Genomic DNA, 19556 nt, shown 5'->3' on the forward strand with positions numbered 1-19556 from the left:
CACCCATCTTGTGCACTGTTAGCTGCTTTGGATGGTTCTGTGCTCAATTTTCTATTCTGACTTCCGCCTGCTCCCTACTCTTACAACGTCATCTGCAAACATCATATTCTGCAGAGATTCCTGCCTGACCTCATCGTTTTGATATATAATCCGTTTCATTTGTCTGTTGTTAACAATCTAAAGTTTGTGTGAAGGTAGGTACCAAAACAGCTCGAAGGGATTTAATTTGGATGAAAATCGGGCCACGGTCACGGCAAATATGAAAATCAGTAACAACCTTTTATTACCCACAGTTTTCTATTGATCAGTTCACAACAATATAGTAGGCTTTGGTGGACATGAGTACCCAGGTTGGCGAAGCTTTTGACCTTGACCTTCATTGTAAAAACCTGAATCAAAGTTAACCTTGAAAAAAAAAATCTATATCATATGAAAAGGGCATAAAGAGAGCTGTACAAAACTATACAAAAACACCCCAGGGCATCACAATGATGCCATAATGTCACTGTATTGGATTAATCCGGTTGTTCAGTCTGACGTCACTAGCCGTGTCTGGGTCTAAACTCCGCTGCAGGTCCATATATCAAACGATCACTATGGCATTACTGAGAGTTAAAACACTGTCTAAAGTCTTTCATCTTTAATAAAATGATCAGCGTTCTGCTCTACCAGGTGTAACAATTGAGTTTAACATCCAGGCATCCATGAAAACGGAATTTATGACATTTAACGGAGGTAGAAGTTAGCAGGGACTTAGCTCGCTAGCTTCTATCTAAATACAATATAGCATGTCCTGACTGCGGGGTTTTGGAAACAAATTAAAACGTACAGCTCTGTTATCACTTCCAACATAAATGAAGACAGAAAACTAAACAGCAGTGACGTTTGTAGGGTTACTGAAGTTGGGCTAGCTGGTATATAATGATGTGCTACGTGACTGCTAGCGACACAGCTATGTTAGCATAATATAAACAAGCTAACTTTTTTTCCACTCGATAAAAGTTAACGTGAGTGTTCTCGGTGGTCAGGAACAAATGTAATCGCATGGCAGGATGCTGTAAAAGGACCAAACTTCAGCCAGGAGAACTGAGATAATCCATCCACAATACGAGGTTAGTCATTCATATACTGCTGCATGGGCTGGGCTGTAGTTACATCCTAAGGTTTTAAAAACTGAGCTTAAATAAATGATTAGCGGTAATAAAAGCCGAGGGAGGCCAACAGTGATCACTGACTGTTTTAGGAGCTTTTTGAAATCAAATAGAAGAAAATACATAACATTAAACATGTTAACAACACAAAAGCCATATTAAACGCAGACTGCTTTAGGCCCGGAAGTAGGATTCATCGCGTCATCACTGAACAACTGGATAGCCCAAACGACTACAGGCCTGTTGCACTTACGCCTGTAGTGATGAAGTGCTTTGAGAGACTGGTCTGTCAGCACATCAGGGCCGGTCTGCCTCCCACTCTGGACCCCCACCAATTTGCCTACAGGACAAATCGTTCCACCGAGGACGCTATCACCATAGCGCTCCACACTGCGCTGAGTCACCTGGAGCACAGAGGAAGCTATGTGAGAATGCTCTTTCTGGACTTCAGCTCAGCATTCAATCATATCATCCCGGAGATCCTGGTCCAGAAACTGTCTCACCTGGGACTCTCCACCCCATCTGCCTCTGGATCAAGGACTTCCTGACAAATAGACCACAGTCTGTCAGACTCGGCCCCCACCGGTCCAGCACCATCACACTCAGCACCGGGTCTCCACAAGGATGTGTTTTGAGTCCCCTCCTGTTTACGCTCTACACATCCGACTGCTCCCCTACCCATCTCTCAAACACCATCATAAAGTTCGCGGATGACACCACAGTGGTTGGACTCATCTCAAGGGGGGATGAGTCGGACTACAGAGATGAGGTCAACAGACTGACTGAGTGGTGTTCAGTTAACAACCTCCAACTGAACACCACGAAAACTAAAGAACTTATCTTGGACTTCAGGAAGGACAGAGCAGACCCGGCCCCACTCTACATCCACGGGAACTGTGTGGAGAGGGTACACTCCATGAGGTTTCTGGGCGTGCACATCTCTGATGACCTCTCCTGGACTGCAAATACCACGGCGGTGGTAAAAAAAGGCCCAGCAGCGTCTCCACTTTCTGAGAGTGCTCAGGAGGAACAACCTGGAGGAGAGGCTGCTGGTGACATTTTACAGAGCCACCATAGAGAGCATCCTAACGTACGGCATAACAACATGGTATGCAGGGTGCTCAGCTGCGGACAGGAAAGTACTGCAGAGGGTCATCAACACAGCCCAGAAGATCACTGGCTGCTCTCTGCCCAGCCTGGAGGTCACTGCAAACTCTCGGTACCTCAGCAGAGCTGGCAATATCATCAAGGACCACTCTCACCCCAGCAACCAACAGTTTGAACTACTACCGTCAGGCCGACGGTACAGGTCACATAAAACCAGGACAAACAGATTCAGGGATAGCTTCTTTCCCAGAGCTATCACCGTAGTAAATAAGCACAAAAACAATTGAACCTATTCCATACCGTCACTGTCATTATATTATGCTGCTATTCATACTGTCATTATATTAATGCTGCTATCCTGTATATATTGTACATAATATTGATTGAGTACTTACGATTGTTTTTTTGTACTTTTTATATTTTACATTTATATTTATTATTGAAACTTGCACCAAGGGAGTGGCACTCCAATTTCGTTGTACTCTGTACAATGACAATAAAGGCTATTCTATTCTATTCTAAAAACATCATAGAACATCAAAGTTTAGTATAGCCCTTGCCCTTTGAGATTTGCGCTCTCTGAGTAAGTTTGTGTTTTAGAATCTGCCACAACTAAAACACAGACTAAAGAGGGAATGGAAAACATTCCCCTCATAAAAGTCCAGCAGCCAGTCTCCTCCCTTCACATACAACATACAAAATAAATGCAATAAAGTAAAATAAGTATAACTTTTAATACAAAATTAGAAAATAAAATTACATAACATAACAAAAATATTAATTTCAACAAAGCTAATATTATTTGTTTTAGTCTGTTGATATTTTGTTTTAGTTTTCTAAACTACAAGAAACGACTTATTTAAACTGTTATTGATTATTTCTTCACTTTAATTTGATTTTTAATTACAATAATAAAATATTCCAGCTAATATAAATAAATAAATAAAGTATCTCTATCGTAAATATGGTATAATAGCTTTCACTAAAGTTGAAAATGTAACGGTGTCGCTGATATTTAGCACATATTTTTAAGAGGGTTTAAGCCATCTTATTTTGAAAGGCCCGTGGCGGAAGTGTTGAGCTCAGGTTTTTTTGGCGGATCTTTGGGAGCAAATGTCCACACAGTCTCTTTATTTACAGTGTTTAACGGAAAGAGTAGCACGCAGCTGGCGTTTGGTTAAATTTAGCGACAGATAGGATTGTAATCTCGGTTTGTAATCTGTTATTTGGTCGTATTTTGGTGCGTTTATCCTTGTTTTTTTAGCTAGCGTTGTTAGCCGATCGTTGGCCTGTCGCGCGTCGCGGTCAAAGGTAAGAGAACTGCGTAGCATTAGCTGCTAACCAGCGTTATCCTTGTTTAGTTTAGGAAACATGTGTGATGACATGCAAGACGCTCTTTTTGATGCTCTTTAAAGCAAAAAGCTCCTCATACGGAAACAGAGCTGTGGTTTGTGTAACATTAAAGAAGAAGGGGCGTTTTTCGATTTATCGGCGTGCCCCTTAAAGCACCGCTGACCCTGATGTTCCCGGTGATCAGTGAGTTAACTGTCTTAGTTTGTAGAAAATATTCAGGTTGGTGTCATGTGAGACCTGCAGGCATTTATCCAGTCTGAAAACCTACATTACAGATGGTTTGGATGAGTAATCGATTAATGCAGTGGATACTGGTTAACTTTATTTTTGATGGGAGTAGTTAATGCATGATTATAATATTTAAGATGGGAGCCCTACTAATGTTAACTTAAGCTTGTTTAGCTTATGCAGAGTAACGTTAAAAGATTCTTATTTATATATAGCTGTGGTAGCAGTTAGACTTTTAATAACTTTGTCAAATCTATTTTGCTGAGCTAGTGTTTCCTGAGTTACACGATTTTAAAATAGTTTGGCTCATATTTGTATATTAGAAACAGAGTATACATACTATGGTGGAAAGTGTCAGGTGTCGGCCCACCTCTGTCCAGTTGTTCTACACCAGTGCGATGTTGTTGTAAGCGTATGTGTCCAATATTTTAATAACCACGTTTCTTTGAACTTTTTGAAATCATGCCTGCAGTGAAGTTTAAGCCCTGTTCAAGCTTTCTTGCAGAAATGAATGTTGAAAGGCTGAGTTTTGTCCTCTGCACCTGCTGCAGAGTTGACTGTAAAATTGGGTGTTGTCCCAGCACTCTTGATGTTGTAATAAAATGCTGTTCTTTCCTTTAAGGTTGACAAAATGTCAATACCACGGTCTCGATCACCACATTACAGGTAAATACGCTGCACTAACTGTGCTTTTATTATACAGCCATTCTAGCGTGTGACTGTAGTGTTTGGTTACTTGGGGAATATTTTATACCGTCTGGTGTTCCCACGGGGTCATTTTTAGGACCACTGCTGTTTAACTTGAGAGGCACAGTTATGTTTACCTGTCTCCACCCCTGTGTACGCACAAGACAAACTGATGCGATCACTGGTGCTGAAGCTGAGAGTCTGGAAATTTCAGTTGCTGACCTTATTTTCCAAAATCGGCTCTAACTGTGCTGTTGTTCTGTTTTCTATCATCTAAAAGTATTGAAAAAGTTTGGAGCTTTCTGTTGCATAAGGTCGATGGAAATCTGGCCTGTACTTTTTTTCCACTTGACTGTGTGGAGATACAGAAATCATTTTACTGCTACAGTATATCCTTTATCATTAACATTGCATTATGCATTAAACTGTTTATTGAAGCTACTGGCATCATATTAACCTTTTTAGTACAGGTGCAGCTATAATCATTGTATACACATTTTATGTTGTGCTCGTGAAGAATTGATGCTCAGTCTATTTAAGGTTTCAAGCTTTGTGAGCACGATGTCTTCACAATCTATTGTGTAAGTGACTTGGAGCAACAGAAGGTTAAAACAGCATTCACGCTGACAGATACATATAATATAAACATAGGCCAGGCCGAAGGCCAGGAATTCATTTAGCTTCTAACTGCGTTTGAGCTTGACAGGTAACAAGTGACAGAAGACAGGTCAAGAAAAGGACAAGCCCACAGGGACCATCTGGGCCTGAAACTAATTGCCATATATGGAAGGTGTGATAGAAAGAGGAACGTCTTTGTCTGTTTTTTAGATATTTAAGATATCTAAAATTGTTGCATTCGATGTTCATTTGACGCATGAAGGTGCGTTAACCCTGACATTAAAAAAGTAGTCTCAAGCGTATTCTTAGAGGCGGATCTATGCTGATGTGTTGCAGTGTACATCTTCCCAGGCATGTGCTCAATAAATCATCGTTTGACTGAATTTTTCTGGGCCAGTGTTGTTCCTTGCCTCAATATTTCAAATCGGGACAACTGCAATGCTCTGTTCACGGGAACATTGCAAAGCACCGTAACCAACTTTATCTGGCATAGTTCTTAGCAAAAAGAAATCTGACCATGTCACAGCTGCACTGAGGTCATTATTTTGGCTTCCAATTAGCCTTAAAGTTGGTTTTAAAATTTGAAAAGTTGATTTTAATGTCCTGTATGGTGTGAAACCTTAATATTTCTCAGACAGTTTTATATTTTATAGTTTAAATAGTTCTGACACACTATCATCTGTTATTGGGTGTACTCCAACACAGCTCAACTCACAAGTGTTCAATTTCTACTAATTGTATTGATTTTAAGTTACTGTTCTTGTCATTTTTACTGGTATATTGTTTTTCATTACATCATTACATTTTTAGAAATGAATCAGATTTTTTAAAACTGGTAATTGCAGTCCTTATTGTTTTGAATATACAGTGGAACCCCGACTTATGAAATTAATTTGTTCCAGAGGGTCTTTCGTAAGTCAAAATTTCCATCGCCTTTTGAGTGAGGCGATGCTGGCTGAAGATGAAGTTCTTGGTGGAGGAGGAGGTGGCGGAGGTTGAAGAAAGCATATGTATGCATACATACGTATGTGTACATGTACATAACATTATGGGATTTAATTTAAAAAAATTTTAATTTCTATTTCATCTATTTCGTTACGTGGGCATTTTGCCGTACCATGGGTCTTCGTAAGCCAGGGTTCCACTGTACTTATTTGCTTATTTTCTTACACTATCTTGCTAGTGTTCTAGATTGTACTTCCAAGTGAAGTTATGCTTCCCAAAAACTGATTTAAAATTATTTTCTAGATGCTGATGCATTAATTCCGGTGCTATCTGTTTCTAAAATGATATATATATATATATATATATATATTTTTTTTTTCTATGTTCACTTTTTCAGGAGGTTGCCATTGGAGGAACCTGGCTTTGATCCACACAGACCAAGTGGAGATCTGGATGGGATTTCTATGGACAGAAGGGAACGCTTTCGGAAAGGTTCTGAAGAAATCAGGGAGAACTTCAGTGAAGACATGTATCCAGAAGGGCAGAGGAGAGCCCCTCCATTCACAGATGACCATCGATTTGAACGTCAGCCTTACAAAGACCGGGAGGAGTTTCACCACAGGAGGTTATCACCCCGCCATGATGTACGCTATGAAGAATGGAAGTTTCCCCCAGTGAGAGATGGAGGATTTGATGGAGATAGGAGAAGAGAAGGGTTTAGAGAGGAATTCCAGAATTTTGAACACAGGAGTCGGTCGCCTCCGAAGTTCACAAGGGAAAGGTTGCCACCGACACCGAGGTCTAATTCAGACCAGAGGGATTCGGGGATGGGCTGGAAGAGAGAGGAGCAGGTCAGGGATCGGTGGAGGTTCACAGACCTCAGTCCCAGTTTGAGGTCTGACGACCAAAGAGTTGGAGGAGATGGGGAAAGAGGGAGGAGATTCACTCAAGGTCCTAATAGAGGCAGACAAAGGGAAAACCCACATCATGAGAGGGGCCTCCCTTTTAAAAGACAACGAAGAGAAATGGATGACGTCAATCATCCTGGGTAAATTTTAAGCAAAATGCTTTGCAGCACTATCGGGAAATGAAGAACGTAGAAGATTCCTATCTTCTAATTTTCTGTAGCGCAAATTTCCTCACTGTTCATCTTCATGCCTTAATTTCACTAATGCACTACTCTAGTGTTAAATATTGCATGGCTTATAGTTTCTTACCTTCTTTCTGAGAAATGTAAAGTTCTTTTTGTCTTATTTTGACCTCTTTTCATTATTTGTGTTATCAGTGATAATACATTAATGATTACATATTGATTCATTTAGGTTTGATTATTTCCAGTCTGAATTTAAAAGTGAAGATGTTGAACCGCCTCCTCTTATGCCACCACAGGTCCAGGAATGAGAAGGACTTTGGGGAAAAGGGTTACTCAATGGAAGGAAGCAGACATGAGTTTGGTGAAGACACTCGGGGAAACCTCCCCCACGGAGACGGTCGGTACTCGGGGCCACTTGTCATTGAACACGATCATGGCATCCGAGACAATAGAAAGCTGCCACGATGGGAAAGGTTTGATGACCACAGGGATCTCAAGCCTGAGTTTGATCGACAGAGGAAGCCCCGTCCAGGGGGCTCCTCTGAGGAGCTTTTTAGGAAGACGGGAACCAGGTTGGATGATCAGGAAGATCCACGAGAACACCGTTATCAAGGTAATTCGGGGGAATCAAACTATTATGAAACTAGGAGAAGCCCTGTGCTTCAGGACAGGTCAAATGCAGCAAGATATGGTGTTCAAGGTGGCCCCATGAATCATAGGGGGAGAGGTGCCACTCAACCAGCAAGAAGGAGGTACAACCCAAATCAAAGCGGACGGCCAGGACAACCAAGAAATCACCCACGCTTACAGCAGGCCTCCCAGGGATACCAAGATCTTCCTCGCGAAGAGCAGAGACAAGGGTTCCACCCCGTTAGGGAAGATTATGACGACGACACTAAAGATGAGCCCAACTGGGCAGAAAAAGACAAACTTCAACAGTGGGACCAGGAAAGGCCTAGAAGTCTGGAACGGCCCCCAAGGAGGGATTTGGACCCTAAAATGCCCCATTTGAGGCAGCAGGGATGGAGCAATCAGAAAGCCAATAATATGACGGTTTTAACAGAGGAAACGCTAACCATCAAGGTGGACATGAGTCGGCCCATAAACCAGAACAGGTAGAGTATTTTCTTTATCTTATCAAGGGTGAGGGGTGAAAGTTCACACTTTCTTTTCATGATCTTGTGAAGAAGAAAAAAACCCATGAAGCTGCCACATGGAGTTTGAAGACTGGCATTGAAAAAATCACAAATAATTCCATGTCATCTGATATTAAAATTGATTTTGGATGAAATTGATTTGAATACTGGCAGATTCAGAACCAGTACTGGAAATGTGTTCCCTTATGGGGAATTAAAGGGACCTACCCAATCATATGTGCCGTTACCTCATACGGCTGGGATGCTTCATAGAAGTTTCTCCAAGGAGTCCATGTTCATTTAAAGTGGAAGTCACTCTCATGAATACTTGCGGACTGCAGGACACCTCAAGGAAAACAAAAGGAACTTCCAACTCCATGATGTTAGTCCCGAACCGAATATGGCCTTTATTTTAGGAAGCATGGTGCTGATGCGGAGTCTTCATTTGTGCTTTTCAGAATTCACCTGGAAGAAAATTTGCAACAAACTTGTTTCATTGAATTCAAGTTCCAGTCGCACAAATAAAGGAGTCAATTTTGCACTTGATTTATTTTTTTTTAATGCGTTGAGTTAAATTGTGTAGATGAATCCAAAGGACCTGTTATTTCGTAATGAAGATGACTGAATCCTAATTTATCCCTTTTGAGGATGGAAAGGTGCAATTTCTACCCCCAACTCTGGATGATGTTTGATTTAAAACTGCTTTAAGAGGCATATTTACCTTACATCTACAACATTGTTGGTTTTTACTGATTGATGGACTTTGAAAGCTGAATGTGGGATACAAGACACAGTACTGACAGGATTCGATCAGCAGATGCAACTCCTGTGGGCGCTGGCAATCACACGTTTTTCAGGAGGATCTCAGACCGTCTGAGTCTAAAGAAGAGTTTGCTACTGAAACCTACATTAAACCATGTTTTCTAAAATCAAAAAAAAGCGTGATGTGCACCCTCCAAACACCACCTCTCACTCCGTCATCACTTGGTAATATGGTGTCTTCGGTGTGCTGATAACATAAAGAGAGTTTTTGCTTCTGCTTTCTTTTGGAGCTGCTTGGAAATGAAAAATGATCCTCAGTGAATTTAGGATTTGCCTCGTATGTGCATTTAAGGACACAGTCAGTGACATCTGGACTAATGCTGTTGCTACTGGAAGAGGAAATATCTGTTCTTTCTCTTGTTTTGAAAGGGAAGTTGAGCAAAACTGGCAGTAACTGATGGTACTACTAAAAATAAACATGGAAACTCTGATATGCACTGTGATAAACCACACACCTTGTTGTCTAAATGCCAGAGAGGAAGTTCACTACAGCAAGCAAAAGAAGAAGATGATGATCTGAAGGCTCTGCCATGGAGAAAATGTTGGGAAACCATAAAATGAGACATTTTGCAGGAAGATGAGAAGACTTGGCAGCCATTGTTGGGCCACATACCAGAGATGACATTTAGGAATCAATGAGGAACCTGTGTGCACCAATCAGTTATGGGAAGAAGGAGAGGCAGTGAATGGAGTCCTGCTCAGAAAGTGCATGCCGTGAGTGAGTTTTGGCCATTTCATGTTTGTGCGTATACAATCTTATTGGAAAGCGTGCCGAGGATCCAGATGCAAGGAATCGTCCAAGTAAAGGCAGGCACAAGCAAGTCCGTGTTTTGTGCAGCGAGCCATTGGAGTCTGATGGATCATGAAAAGAGTTCAACTTCACGGCCTAAACATTAGTTACAGGCTTTTTGAGGAGGAGACTAATGACGTGAATATCATCAACCAGCTAAAATAAAGGATTCATCATCATCATCATCATCATCATCATCATCATCATCATCACAGAAGATAACTGGGGAAAATGCACCCTCATTAACGCTTTGAAAAGATGGCGACGAAGCTATAAACCTGAATAAATTAGGAGCTGGAGCATTTCAAAGCAGCAAACATAAAAGGATGATTTATCCTGAAGAAAACTGAAGTGAAATTGTCCTTAGTTTAAGAAGAGAAAATAAATCCAGGAACATAATCTTCAGTGGTGACAGCAGAGAATTTTAGGCCTTGTCAATGGTTTCAGAAGACACCAGTAATCACTATTGTTGAAAGGAAAAATGGACTCCATATACAGAAAGATCACTAATCTGGATAACTGGAAACCTTCAATCACATCTGTTACCAAGAGGTTAATCAGCATCGTCCTTCGACAGTGCTTTGAAAAGGAAGCTTCTAAAAGAAGTAATCGTCAGGAGGAGGATACGAATTTAAAGATTGTGTACAATCGGACACTTCTGTGTCGTTCCTCTTGAACCGTGACAGGACTGGAGAATCCAGCAGACAAGCGGATCAGATATATGAACTAAGAGTCGAAGATTTCATACGAGAAAAGAAGTGTGAACTTTCGCCCCAAGCTTTAGCTCACCTGCCAGTTATATAAAAATAAATAAATAAAATAAAAAAAGCGTATATTGGGCTTCTCTGGCTTCTCCTTTAAGCCTTTTTAAATATCCATTAAAATGAATAAAATTGGTGTGATTCTCTGTGCGCTTAAGGGTGAAAACCTTCCTTTTTATTCAACCAAATAAAAGACTAGTCACTGTAAGCATTGTGATTTGTGGGACTCGTTAAAGGTAAGTTTACTGGGTAAGGTAACGACTTTTTTACTTAAGTGTGATTGGTACAGAAAGGAGTGTACATTTAAGATCCATCTTTTAAAAAACACTGCATTAAGTAAGGATGTAAACACAGTGTAGAAACTAAATATTAAAATGGCATTAAAGCTAATTTTCAGTGACTTAAGCCATGCTAAACAAACGCCGATTCCCTGGCCACAAGGATCATTTATCATGTGTTTATTCATTGTGTTGGTATCAATCTCCCTCTTTTCTTCCTCGTCCTGCAGCCCGCTGTGTTATTCCTCAGACAGGCAGCTCTCTTTAGATCTGGTCAATGTTGGTCGCCAGCGTCTGGACTTCCTGCCCATGCTGGAGCACTCCGGCACATATCAGGAGACCGCCATGCACACTGGGACGTTTGCCCAGGAGATTATCACACTCGTGCACCTTGTCAAAGGTTAGTACTGCATGTTGCACACAGGGCCTGCAGATATTTTCTGACAAAACAACAAAAACTAGGTCCAACAATGAGCGGCACAGTGTTTGTGGCAATAGATTTTGGTAGGTGAGGTTATTGCACTCCTTGTCTTCCTCCTAACACTAGTTGGAGGGTACACAGCTTAGGCACCCACAGGTGGTCTTTGCATTGCTCTGCAGCATCAGCCAGGTTAGGCTACCAGTACATGAAACAGTTCTCCATGTGGTGCAGGGTCTGGTTAAAGTAAACCGCCCAGCTCACGTCAGATCTCCGGAGCCGAACCAGTCTGACTCTGGGATGAAATGCGGCTCTACTGGGAGCTTACTTTGTCTTCTTAGACATTAGCAGGACTTGCTGGTTAGCAGCAACTAAACTTTCAAAATAAGAGTAACGGGATTCTGTTGTTCTTTAGGACAGAGTAAAATTACAAAAAAAAGGATAAAAAAAGAATAAAATCTAAATAAAAGGCACCGAGCAGCATTGATGTGCGTGTAATCATATAGAAGAAAGGTGAGCTAAGAAGTGCAAATAGTCGTACAATTGGTGTGTTTTAAGTGTGTGTGGTCTGCATTTACAGAGCAGTATTTCAGAGGGGATGGGATCACCCTGAATCAGCGCTTCTCAGCTCCACAAGACGGCAGCTTTTCTGAAGAAGAGATGGAGGAGCTGACGTCGGACGAGGGATTCGAGTCAAACCAGTAGGTGGACAGGCATAAAGTTTGTTTACCTGCCGAAGTAAAGTGATGGTGAAAGCAGTACATAAATTATAAGAAATATCTTCCTTTTTCTTTACAGACGCCCTAAAAATGACTCTAAAATCTTTTCTCTTGGCTTTCTCCTTCTTGTCTGCAGAGGTTTCAGTTTGGATATGAACTCGCTGCTCAGTGACGACAAGCCTCTGTTCTTCTCGAGACCAACACAGGTAAAAAAAGAAAAGAGAAATAAAGAAATGCACTCGATACTAGAGACTATTGGGAGCTCTGGTTATGACTGATTCATTAATCCTTTTGGTAAATTGACCTCAGGGCGTGAGGCTGCAGCCGGTGCGAGGTCCGGGTGACCTGAGGCACGACCTGGAAAGGAGGCGACAGGAGAAACTGGAAGGGGTTAAAGTTACAATAGCTGGGAGCACTATGTCACAGCGCCCCCTGGGTGCATGCAGGTGGGTTTTAACCCAAGTCTTCTTATCAATCACTTGACAATGTTTCTGTAGATGCTGTTTTTGGCAGAATATGTTCATGTGCAATCGTCAGAAGGGCAATCTTTCTTAGATTAGGTGCAAGGAGGTAGTCCTTGTTACGTGGACCCTCCAGAGCACAAAGCGTAGCAAGGAGTGAGATCATTACTGGAGAGCTGAATGGACATCATGATGTTAGTTGTTGGTTTTTGTCCTCTAGTCACATGCTGGATGGCATGTGCATGTACTTTTTAGGTTGATTAAACATCTGTGCAGCAGGTCAAAGTACAGTCTCCTTATGGGGAAACATCCCTGCACCCCAAATTATGGCAAAAAAACAAAAATAAACAAACGTGAGTGAAGTCAGTAAACATTCCTTTGAGCTCCACGAATCAATAACTCATAAGATAATGTTGTAAAAACTTGGTCCAAGCTCCACCAGTAGCTCTGATTTCACGCTGCAGCCCACTGCACTGAGTTTCTGTTGTTTACACATTTTTATTAGCATTATTTATTAGCCTGTAGGAGCATAAAAATGGTCCTTTTTTAACAAAGAGTCAAATGGATTTGTTTAGCTTGGAGCTGAATGTCTTTTGGAGTCACTCGAAGAACTCTTCAAAATAAAATGACCTCAGTTTGTCACAAACAGCATGAGACAAAGAAAACATGTGAAGAAGTCAAACAGGAAGTGAGCTCCCAGTGAGCCAGGCTTTATTTATTAAGCTGATTTTTGGTATTCAAGGTGTTTTACCTGTGGTCATGTCATGTGACCTGACCTGCAGTAGGGCTTTTATTCTTTCTTGTGGTTTTCATCAATGGCTCAGTGGGATGATAATGGATAGCTGCCCCTTTAGCAGGCTGCACCTGGTGTCTGAAAGAAGAGTCGACGCATGTATTAAAAAGATGTTTGTTTGCCTCCAGATGTTTTCTGCACATTGACATTTGACTCACTGTTGTGTTAATATAACTGTCATACTGTACCAGCTGCACTTTAAAACAACCACCGTGGGCCAACATGCTGTACAGAGGAGTAAACGCATAAAAACAGCAACGAAAAAGACCAAAAATAAATAGAATACAATAAAATCAACACGTCAAAAGCCAAAGACAAGATGTGGAGAAGGTTGAGGGCCATCCAGGCTTTAATGTCTTTAGGACACTTGAGTACAGTCAAGCACAATATCCTTCAGTTTTAACTGAAGTAAAGTTTCTTTTATTCTTGTCACTGATTAAATAGTTTTGAAATGTGTTTTTGTTGTCAGTGATCCAGTAATGGGATACAGTGACAAGATGCCTCATGTGGACCACAGGAGACGAGATGGAAGCACGGTGAGCATTAAGAGCCGGGTTACAGCTTCATCCTTTGAACGCTTGAAGTCTGAGGCTGTTAAATGGGACGGTCTAGTTTACGATGTGCTGCTCAAGTTGCCTAGAAATCCTTAGACTTTCCGCCAGAAGTGTTTTAAACAGCAAAGGATGAAATGAATTAAATTTTGTATTTAATTTATTTATTTTTTTACTTTTACTGATTTTTTATTTTTATTTTTGCCATGTTAAGTATCTTAAGCTGGGATTAGCTGATGTGTCTAACCCTTTAAAGCCGATCGGAGCGGGCACGCTCCGTTTTGCGTAACTATTTTTAAATCCCGGTAGCTCTGCAACCACGTGAGCTAGCGCAATAATGGTTTTTGCATATGAAACCGGAGGAGTTGTACTTACATCTTATGCCATCAGCTTGTCCTCGGTCACGGTTTCCTTCCACATAAAGCTTTGCAAAAACTTCATAAAAAGCACTTGCAGCAACAAAAACATAATATTCCAGAAACACGCTTTGCCGATCCGATCAGCTGTTCGTAACACTTCCTACGTCGGAACAGACGTCAGCGCAAACTATCGCATGTCTGCCATTTCCTGCCCAAAACGCGGAAATGTAGTTTTTTACCTTCAGGGCTTTATGAGCCTATACTGTTGTTTTTAAAAGTTATGTTTGACTTTATGACTTTCTGTGTTGTTTCTGGGATGCTGAGGACTCATATTGCACTGCTGGAAATAGTTTATTTTGATACACATGCTGTTTTTTTTGCAAATTTGCACTATAATATTTATTTTAGTTTTTCCTGCAGTATATAAAAATTGGTGTATTTCAAAAACAAAACCATGAAGACACTTAAAATAAATGTCCTGTGGTGGGAAACTAGTTTGTGCAACTTTTTTGTATTTACAGTTTTCAGGGATGAGCCTCTTAAATTTCTCTAACTAGAAATATATGTTAAAAAAAACAAAATCGATTTTCATTTTTTTGTAGTTTATTGCACTTTTTTGCAATTTATGTAATTGCTATGCACGTAATGCAGACATATTATTATAATTTGGGGTTTAATGGTTGTATTGATGTATAGCAACTTGAAATGCTCCCACAAATGGCTCCACAGCATGTAAAAAATATAATATAAGCTCTGGCGGACTTGGTTCTGTGGAAGGTCTTAAAGGGATAATTAAAACCTTAGAGCAGTGAAACGTGTCCCTGTTTCAAATACAGAGCTTCAGTAAAGATTCAGGGCACATATTTCTGTTTCATATCATTTCAAATCTCCATCTCAAAGACAATTTTTACAGTGTCTATATGGAGGTATTGTATATACAAGAGACAAATATTGTTCTTTTAATATATTGGTGTCACTGTGTTTGTCTTATATGACTAAAAAGAAAATTCACAAGCTATAAAAGCTTAATGTAATCGTCCCTTGAAGGACGCCGTCCCTGAACTGGGTCACTGCCAGTGACTTGGGTCTTTTTCTGCTCCACAGGGACCGAGGAGAGGAGCTCTGAACAGGCTGAACGCAGGCGCCCAACACGGGAACAGTCGCTTCGGCTTTCAGAAACAGAACTTCCGCAACAGCTCTGCAGGTAAATTTAACAAGATGGCTAAAAGAAATGAAAAGTGAGTGGCTGATCCTCCTCACTGCTCATATTCTCAGGGTTTAAGGTCGTCTGACACTGATGGTCATTTCTGTGGTGAATAAATATTGTTTTTAACCAAAGCCACACACCAGCTCTCATGTTAAAAACATATAAGAGAAAAAAGTTTTCTTTTAAAAAGATCACCTTTTTCCTTCCGTACAGCATGTGTGCTCGTGTTGCTGTCACCAGCAGAAGCTCCTCCCTCTTTAACCCCACCTCTCAGTCTTTATTCTGACTGCCTCCACCTGGAGCTGGTTGTAAAGCTGCTGAAAGGCAGACGTCACAGCCGCGGCTCGCTGCTATCTGAGGCTGGCTGTGACACATTTAGTCGGCTTTATTTGGTTTGTCCCCGTTGTGTAACGGACCTTAAGCTCCTCCCCTTCTCCCTGCCTGTCTAAGGCGCTCGGTTAGTGGGATATTCCCTCTGAACTTTACCCTGCTGACACATTTTAATCAAAGGTGGTTTCCTCACCCGCCCACACAGATCAGCTTCCTGGATCTCGTCCAATCCAGTCTTCTCGCCTCATCTCTTTCCAGTTCGACCAGTTAAATCCTTGTTTTTTTGGTTTATTCTTCACCCCCCTATTAGCCTGGAGTTTCTTTCCTTTTTTTGTCTGACCTCATCTTTCTGTCCCCACCTCCACAGGTCCAAACTGGTGACCGGGCTCCTCGAGTGGTTTCCGTTTGCATTTATAAAACCAGCCGTTCTCGGGCCGACCTGCGTCCATGGTAACATGTCGGATGTGAAGAGGCCTCTGCTGTGCCGGTGTTTTTGCGACGGACGCAGCAGACTGAGAGATGAAGTAGAAAAATGTGAAATGCTGATTCGTGCAGCGTTGGTCTGTGTTTGCACCTGTTATGTTGCTTCTTCTCCCTCATAATTTGATTTGAAACCATTTCAAAATGTCTTTGTGTTGTTGGTGAGAGTCTGAGAGTTTCCTCACGAACAGGCTCGTTTTTACCCGTCCCTGAAAGTCTGTTTGTAATGAACGTTTCTGTGTTTTGGTGACAGGTTTTGTTCTTTGTCCTTGTTCTGTGGTGCTGAACAAATAAAACGTTTGTTTTTAAATCGTGTCTGTCGCTTGATTTTAAAAGTTACATTTTATTTCTGAGGGAACCCGTACGCAGAAAAACATATTTGAGTCGTTGGGGTTTTGAAAGCGTTCAAACTTGTTGAGAAGGACAAACGAGTTAAACTGTGCTTAAAGTGAACCTGTGTGCTCAGCCAGAGTGACATCATTAACCACACTTAGGGACAAACGCTCCTCAGCTCCCAGTCAAAGACGCACCGAGGGTTAGAAGAAAATGGTCCAAATAAATCAGCTTTTTCTCTTCACACATGTTCTGGCATCCATGAAAAATGAGGTTTAGTAAAATCGGCAAACACAGAAATCCTGAAAAATGTGTCAGTGTTGTGTCGACATGCAACCGACAGCAAAGAACCAATTTTAAATGATATCTTTGCTTCTAGCAGCCTGTCACAAAAACGTCGTTTGTTTGGATTTTTTTCCTTGAATGTATTTTTTTAAGCCAAAGATCGATTAACAAACAGCTGCTAGTTGCAAACTCAGAATAAATAAATAAGGAAACTGAACAAGCAGAGGCAAAAGAACAAAAACGGAACAAACCTGTACAGCAGATGTCTACACTCATGTCCTTTAAATGTAGGAAAAGTCCAGCAAAGCTCTGAGTGATGAGTCCAAATTTGAAATTTTAAGTCACCGGCAGTATGTTTGGAGGTCAGGAGCTGCAGCCATCTGTGAAACACTGCGAGGGTCATATTTGTGGCTCAGTTTCAGCCAGCAGCGTTGGTGATCACGTCACAATCGATGCAGAAAAGTGCCTGTCGGATTTTGATCCACCCTGCGAGACCATCTGGAAAGCATCTGATTGGTAAAGTCTTCATTTTTAAGCGTGACCCCAAACACAGCACTGTCAGTCATGGATCAGCCTCCCCAGTGTCCGGACCTCAACATGATCACAAGAACAGAAACATCCAAAGAAGAGCTTTGAATGTTCTTCATTAGCCCGGAGGACTGTTCCTGAACACTACTTAAAGAAATACCTGAGAGCGTTCAGGCTGTGGTCATACAAACACTGAGTTTCAGGCTTGTTATAATTGGTATATGTACATATGTACATGGACTATATTTCCAAATAGGTTTACATGTTTCAATAAATCATCTATTTTACTACTGAAATGTAAAGAAATGAGCGTTGGCTTGAGAATTTGGACGAACGTAATATGAAGTCTGAGTTTGATTATCAATGATAATTATTATTATCGGCATAAACCTTTAAAAAAATGTTCTTTAATTCAGTCTTTCGCTGTGTTCTGCAGCAGCTTTAACTTGGGACCAGTGTGGTGTGGAAGTTGCCGTGGTTACGCAGACTTAATTTCATTTACAGGTTCAAAAAGACAGTCAAAGCAAATACATCTGGTCTTTGATGGTATAACAAGTTATTTATTTCAAACAATGTGAGAATACATAAAAAAGTAGAGCTGAGGTTTTAGCGCTGAAACATTTACTGAGTAAAACCTGCTCAATGCTCTTCTACGTTACCAACTACTTCTAACTGTATATACACATGTCTACAGTCACATATCACATGACCCCGAGCTCCGGCGCCACAACAAACTGTGCGGCTTAGCGTCGCTGTGAGCAAAGGTCATGGCAGCGTCACAGTTCAGGCAGCAGCGAAGAGATAATCCGTCTCCAAACGGATCTTTTTAGAGCGCTCGCTTTACGTGTGCAGCAGGAGGGGGTCTGTGAGGAGCTCAGACAGAAACGCTCGAGAGCTGCTGGTAGAAAGGCAACGAGGAAGAAGGAGAAGCAAAACAGGTCACCAGAGAGCAGCGTTTAGTGCAAGACCTCACCGGTCACATGGCTCAGTGAACGCTCTTCAGTGGGTTTAACGCCTCAGCACTCAGTGTGTCTGATGAGATTTTGGGAGTTTTCTACATCATCAGTGGGATCCCCCCCCTGAAAACCTAAATAAATAAATACACAATTAAATTTTAGTCAATAAATTACAAAAATGATTTTGAATTGTGGCAAATGACATAATTATGTGTGGCAATTATTTCATGGTTCATGCTTTAAAGGGGAGATGTTCTTTGGGCAGTTTTAGGCAGAGAACCATGTGATCATGAACTCAGGAGATCAGAAAGCTTAGAAGCAATGATGAAAACATATTACAGGTAATCACCGCACCTGAGAGTGCCGCAGGAAAGCTTCTTTCCATGAATCCAGATTTTATGACATTATACTGTTTAAAAGCTCCTTTGTAAACTCTGTCCCTGCCACTCGATGTCAGTGACAAACTCGCAACATTTACAAAAAGTAATCTAAATGTTTTTCCTTCTGCAAATGTGTCGTCTTCAAACACAGATAAATTCTGCATTTCCTTGTGGACAGTGTGAGTTTCACAGCAGGTGAACTGTAAGAGTGAGATGTTTTTTATGTTGTCATTTGTGCTTAGAAATATATAATCGTTTGCATGCTGATCAAAGTCACATCCTTATTAGGTCTGATAAGACTGTGTGAGAGGAAGCAGCCTTGACGTTGTAATTCCATTATAGCTGTTGATACCAGACTGTTCTGTTTCTTGATGTGCAAGACTTCACACCTTTACATGTGTATTTGAGATATGACCTATTGCAACTTCCTGTTTTTATAGTTTAGTAAGACGCTTACTTCTACTACTTCTATGTCTATGTATAGTATGGCTGGAAACACACACACACATGCACCTACACACACAGAATACAGACACTGATGTTGTTCAGATATGACTGTTTGAGAATGTCCTGTGTATTTGTAATTGCATATTCATGAATGATTGCTTGCTGAGAATAACAAGGGCTGTAGCGAAGGAATCAGTTGAAGTTGGCTGAGTTCAGGTGAAGGAATCTTTTCCTCAACTTTGGCTGACTTCCCTCGCGAGCCACAAACACGGAGAGTGCCTTCTTGCCTTGTTTGTCGTGCAGTTGTTGGTCTCGCGTTCCAGCGGGTTTTGTGCCCAGA

General features: G+C 41.2%; 1 protein-coding gene across 2 annotated transcripts; it reads left to right on the top strand.

Annotated features, from left to right (window-relative positions):
* Positions 1–3331: 3331 nt before the first annotated feature.
* On the top strand, positions 3332–16226 carry LOC146662647 (uncharacterized). 2 transcript variants are annotated; one of them, XM_085417421.1, is made up of 11 exons: positions 3332–3569; positions 4462–4505; positions 6487–7137; positions 7479–8297; positions 11200–11369; positions 11968–12088; positions 12243–12312; positions 12416–12552; positions 13830–13896; positions 15375–15474; positions 16175–16226. In XM_085417421.1, exons 2-11 carry the CDS (start codon positions 4471–4473, stop codon positions 16186–16188), a joined length of 2184 nt encoding a protein of 727 aa, XP_085273547.1. In that variant the 5' UTR covers positions 3332–3569; positions 4462–4470; the 3' UTR covers positions 16189–16226. The 2 variants fall into 2 exon arrangements, with proteins under 2 accessions (XP_085273547.1, XP_085273548.1); XM_085417422.1 differs by lacking the exon at positions 4462–4505.
* Positions 16227–19556: the final 3330 nt, after the last annotated feature.

This window comes from Rhamphochromis longiceps, linkage group LG9 (assembly GCF_057381845.1).
Source record: "Rhamphochromis longiceps isolate RC_006_pf linkage group LG9, R_longiceps_female_GT1.1, whole genome shotgun sequence".
Taxonomy (NCBI): Eukaryota; Metazoa; Chordata; class Actinopteri; order Cichliformes; family Cichlidae; genus Rhamphochromis; species Rhamphochromis longiceps.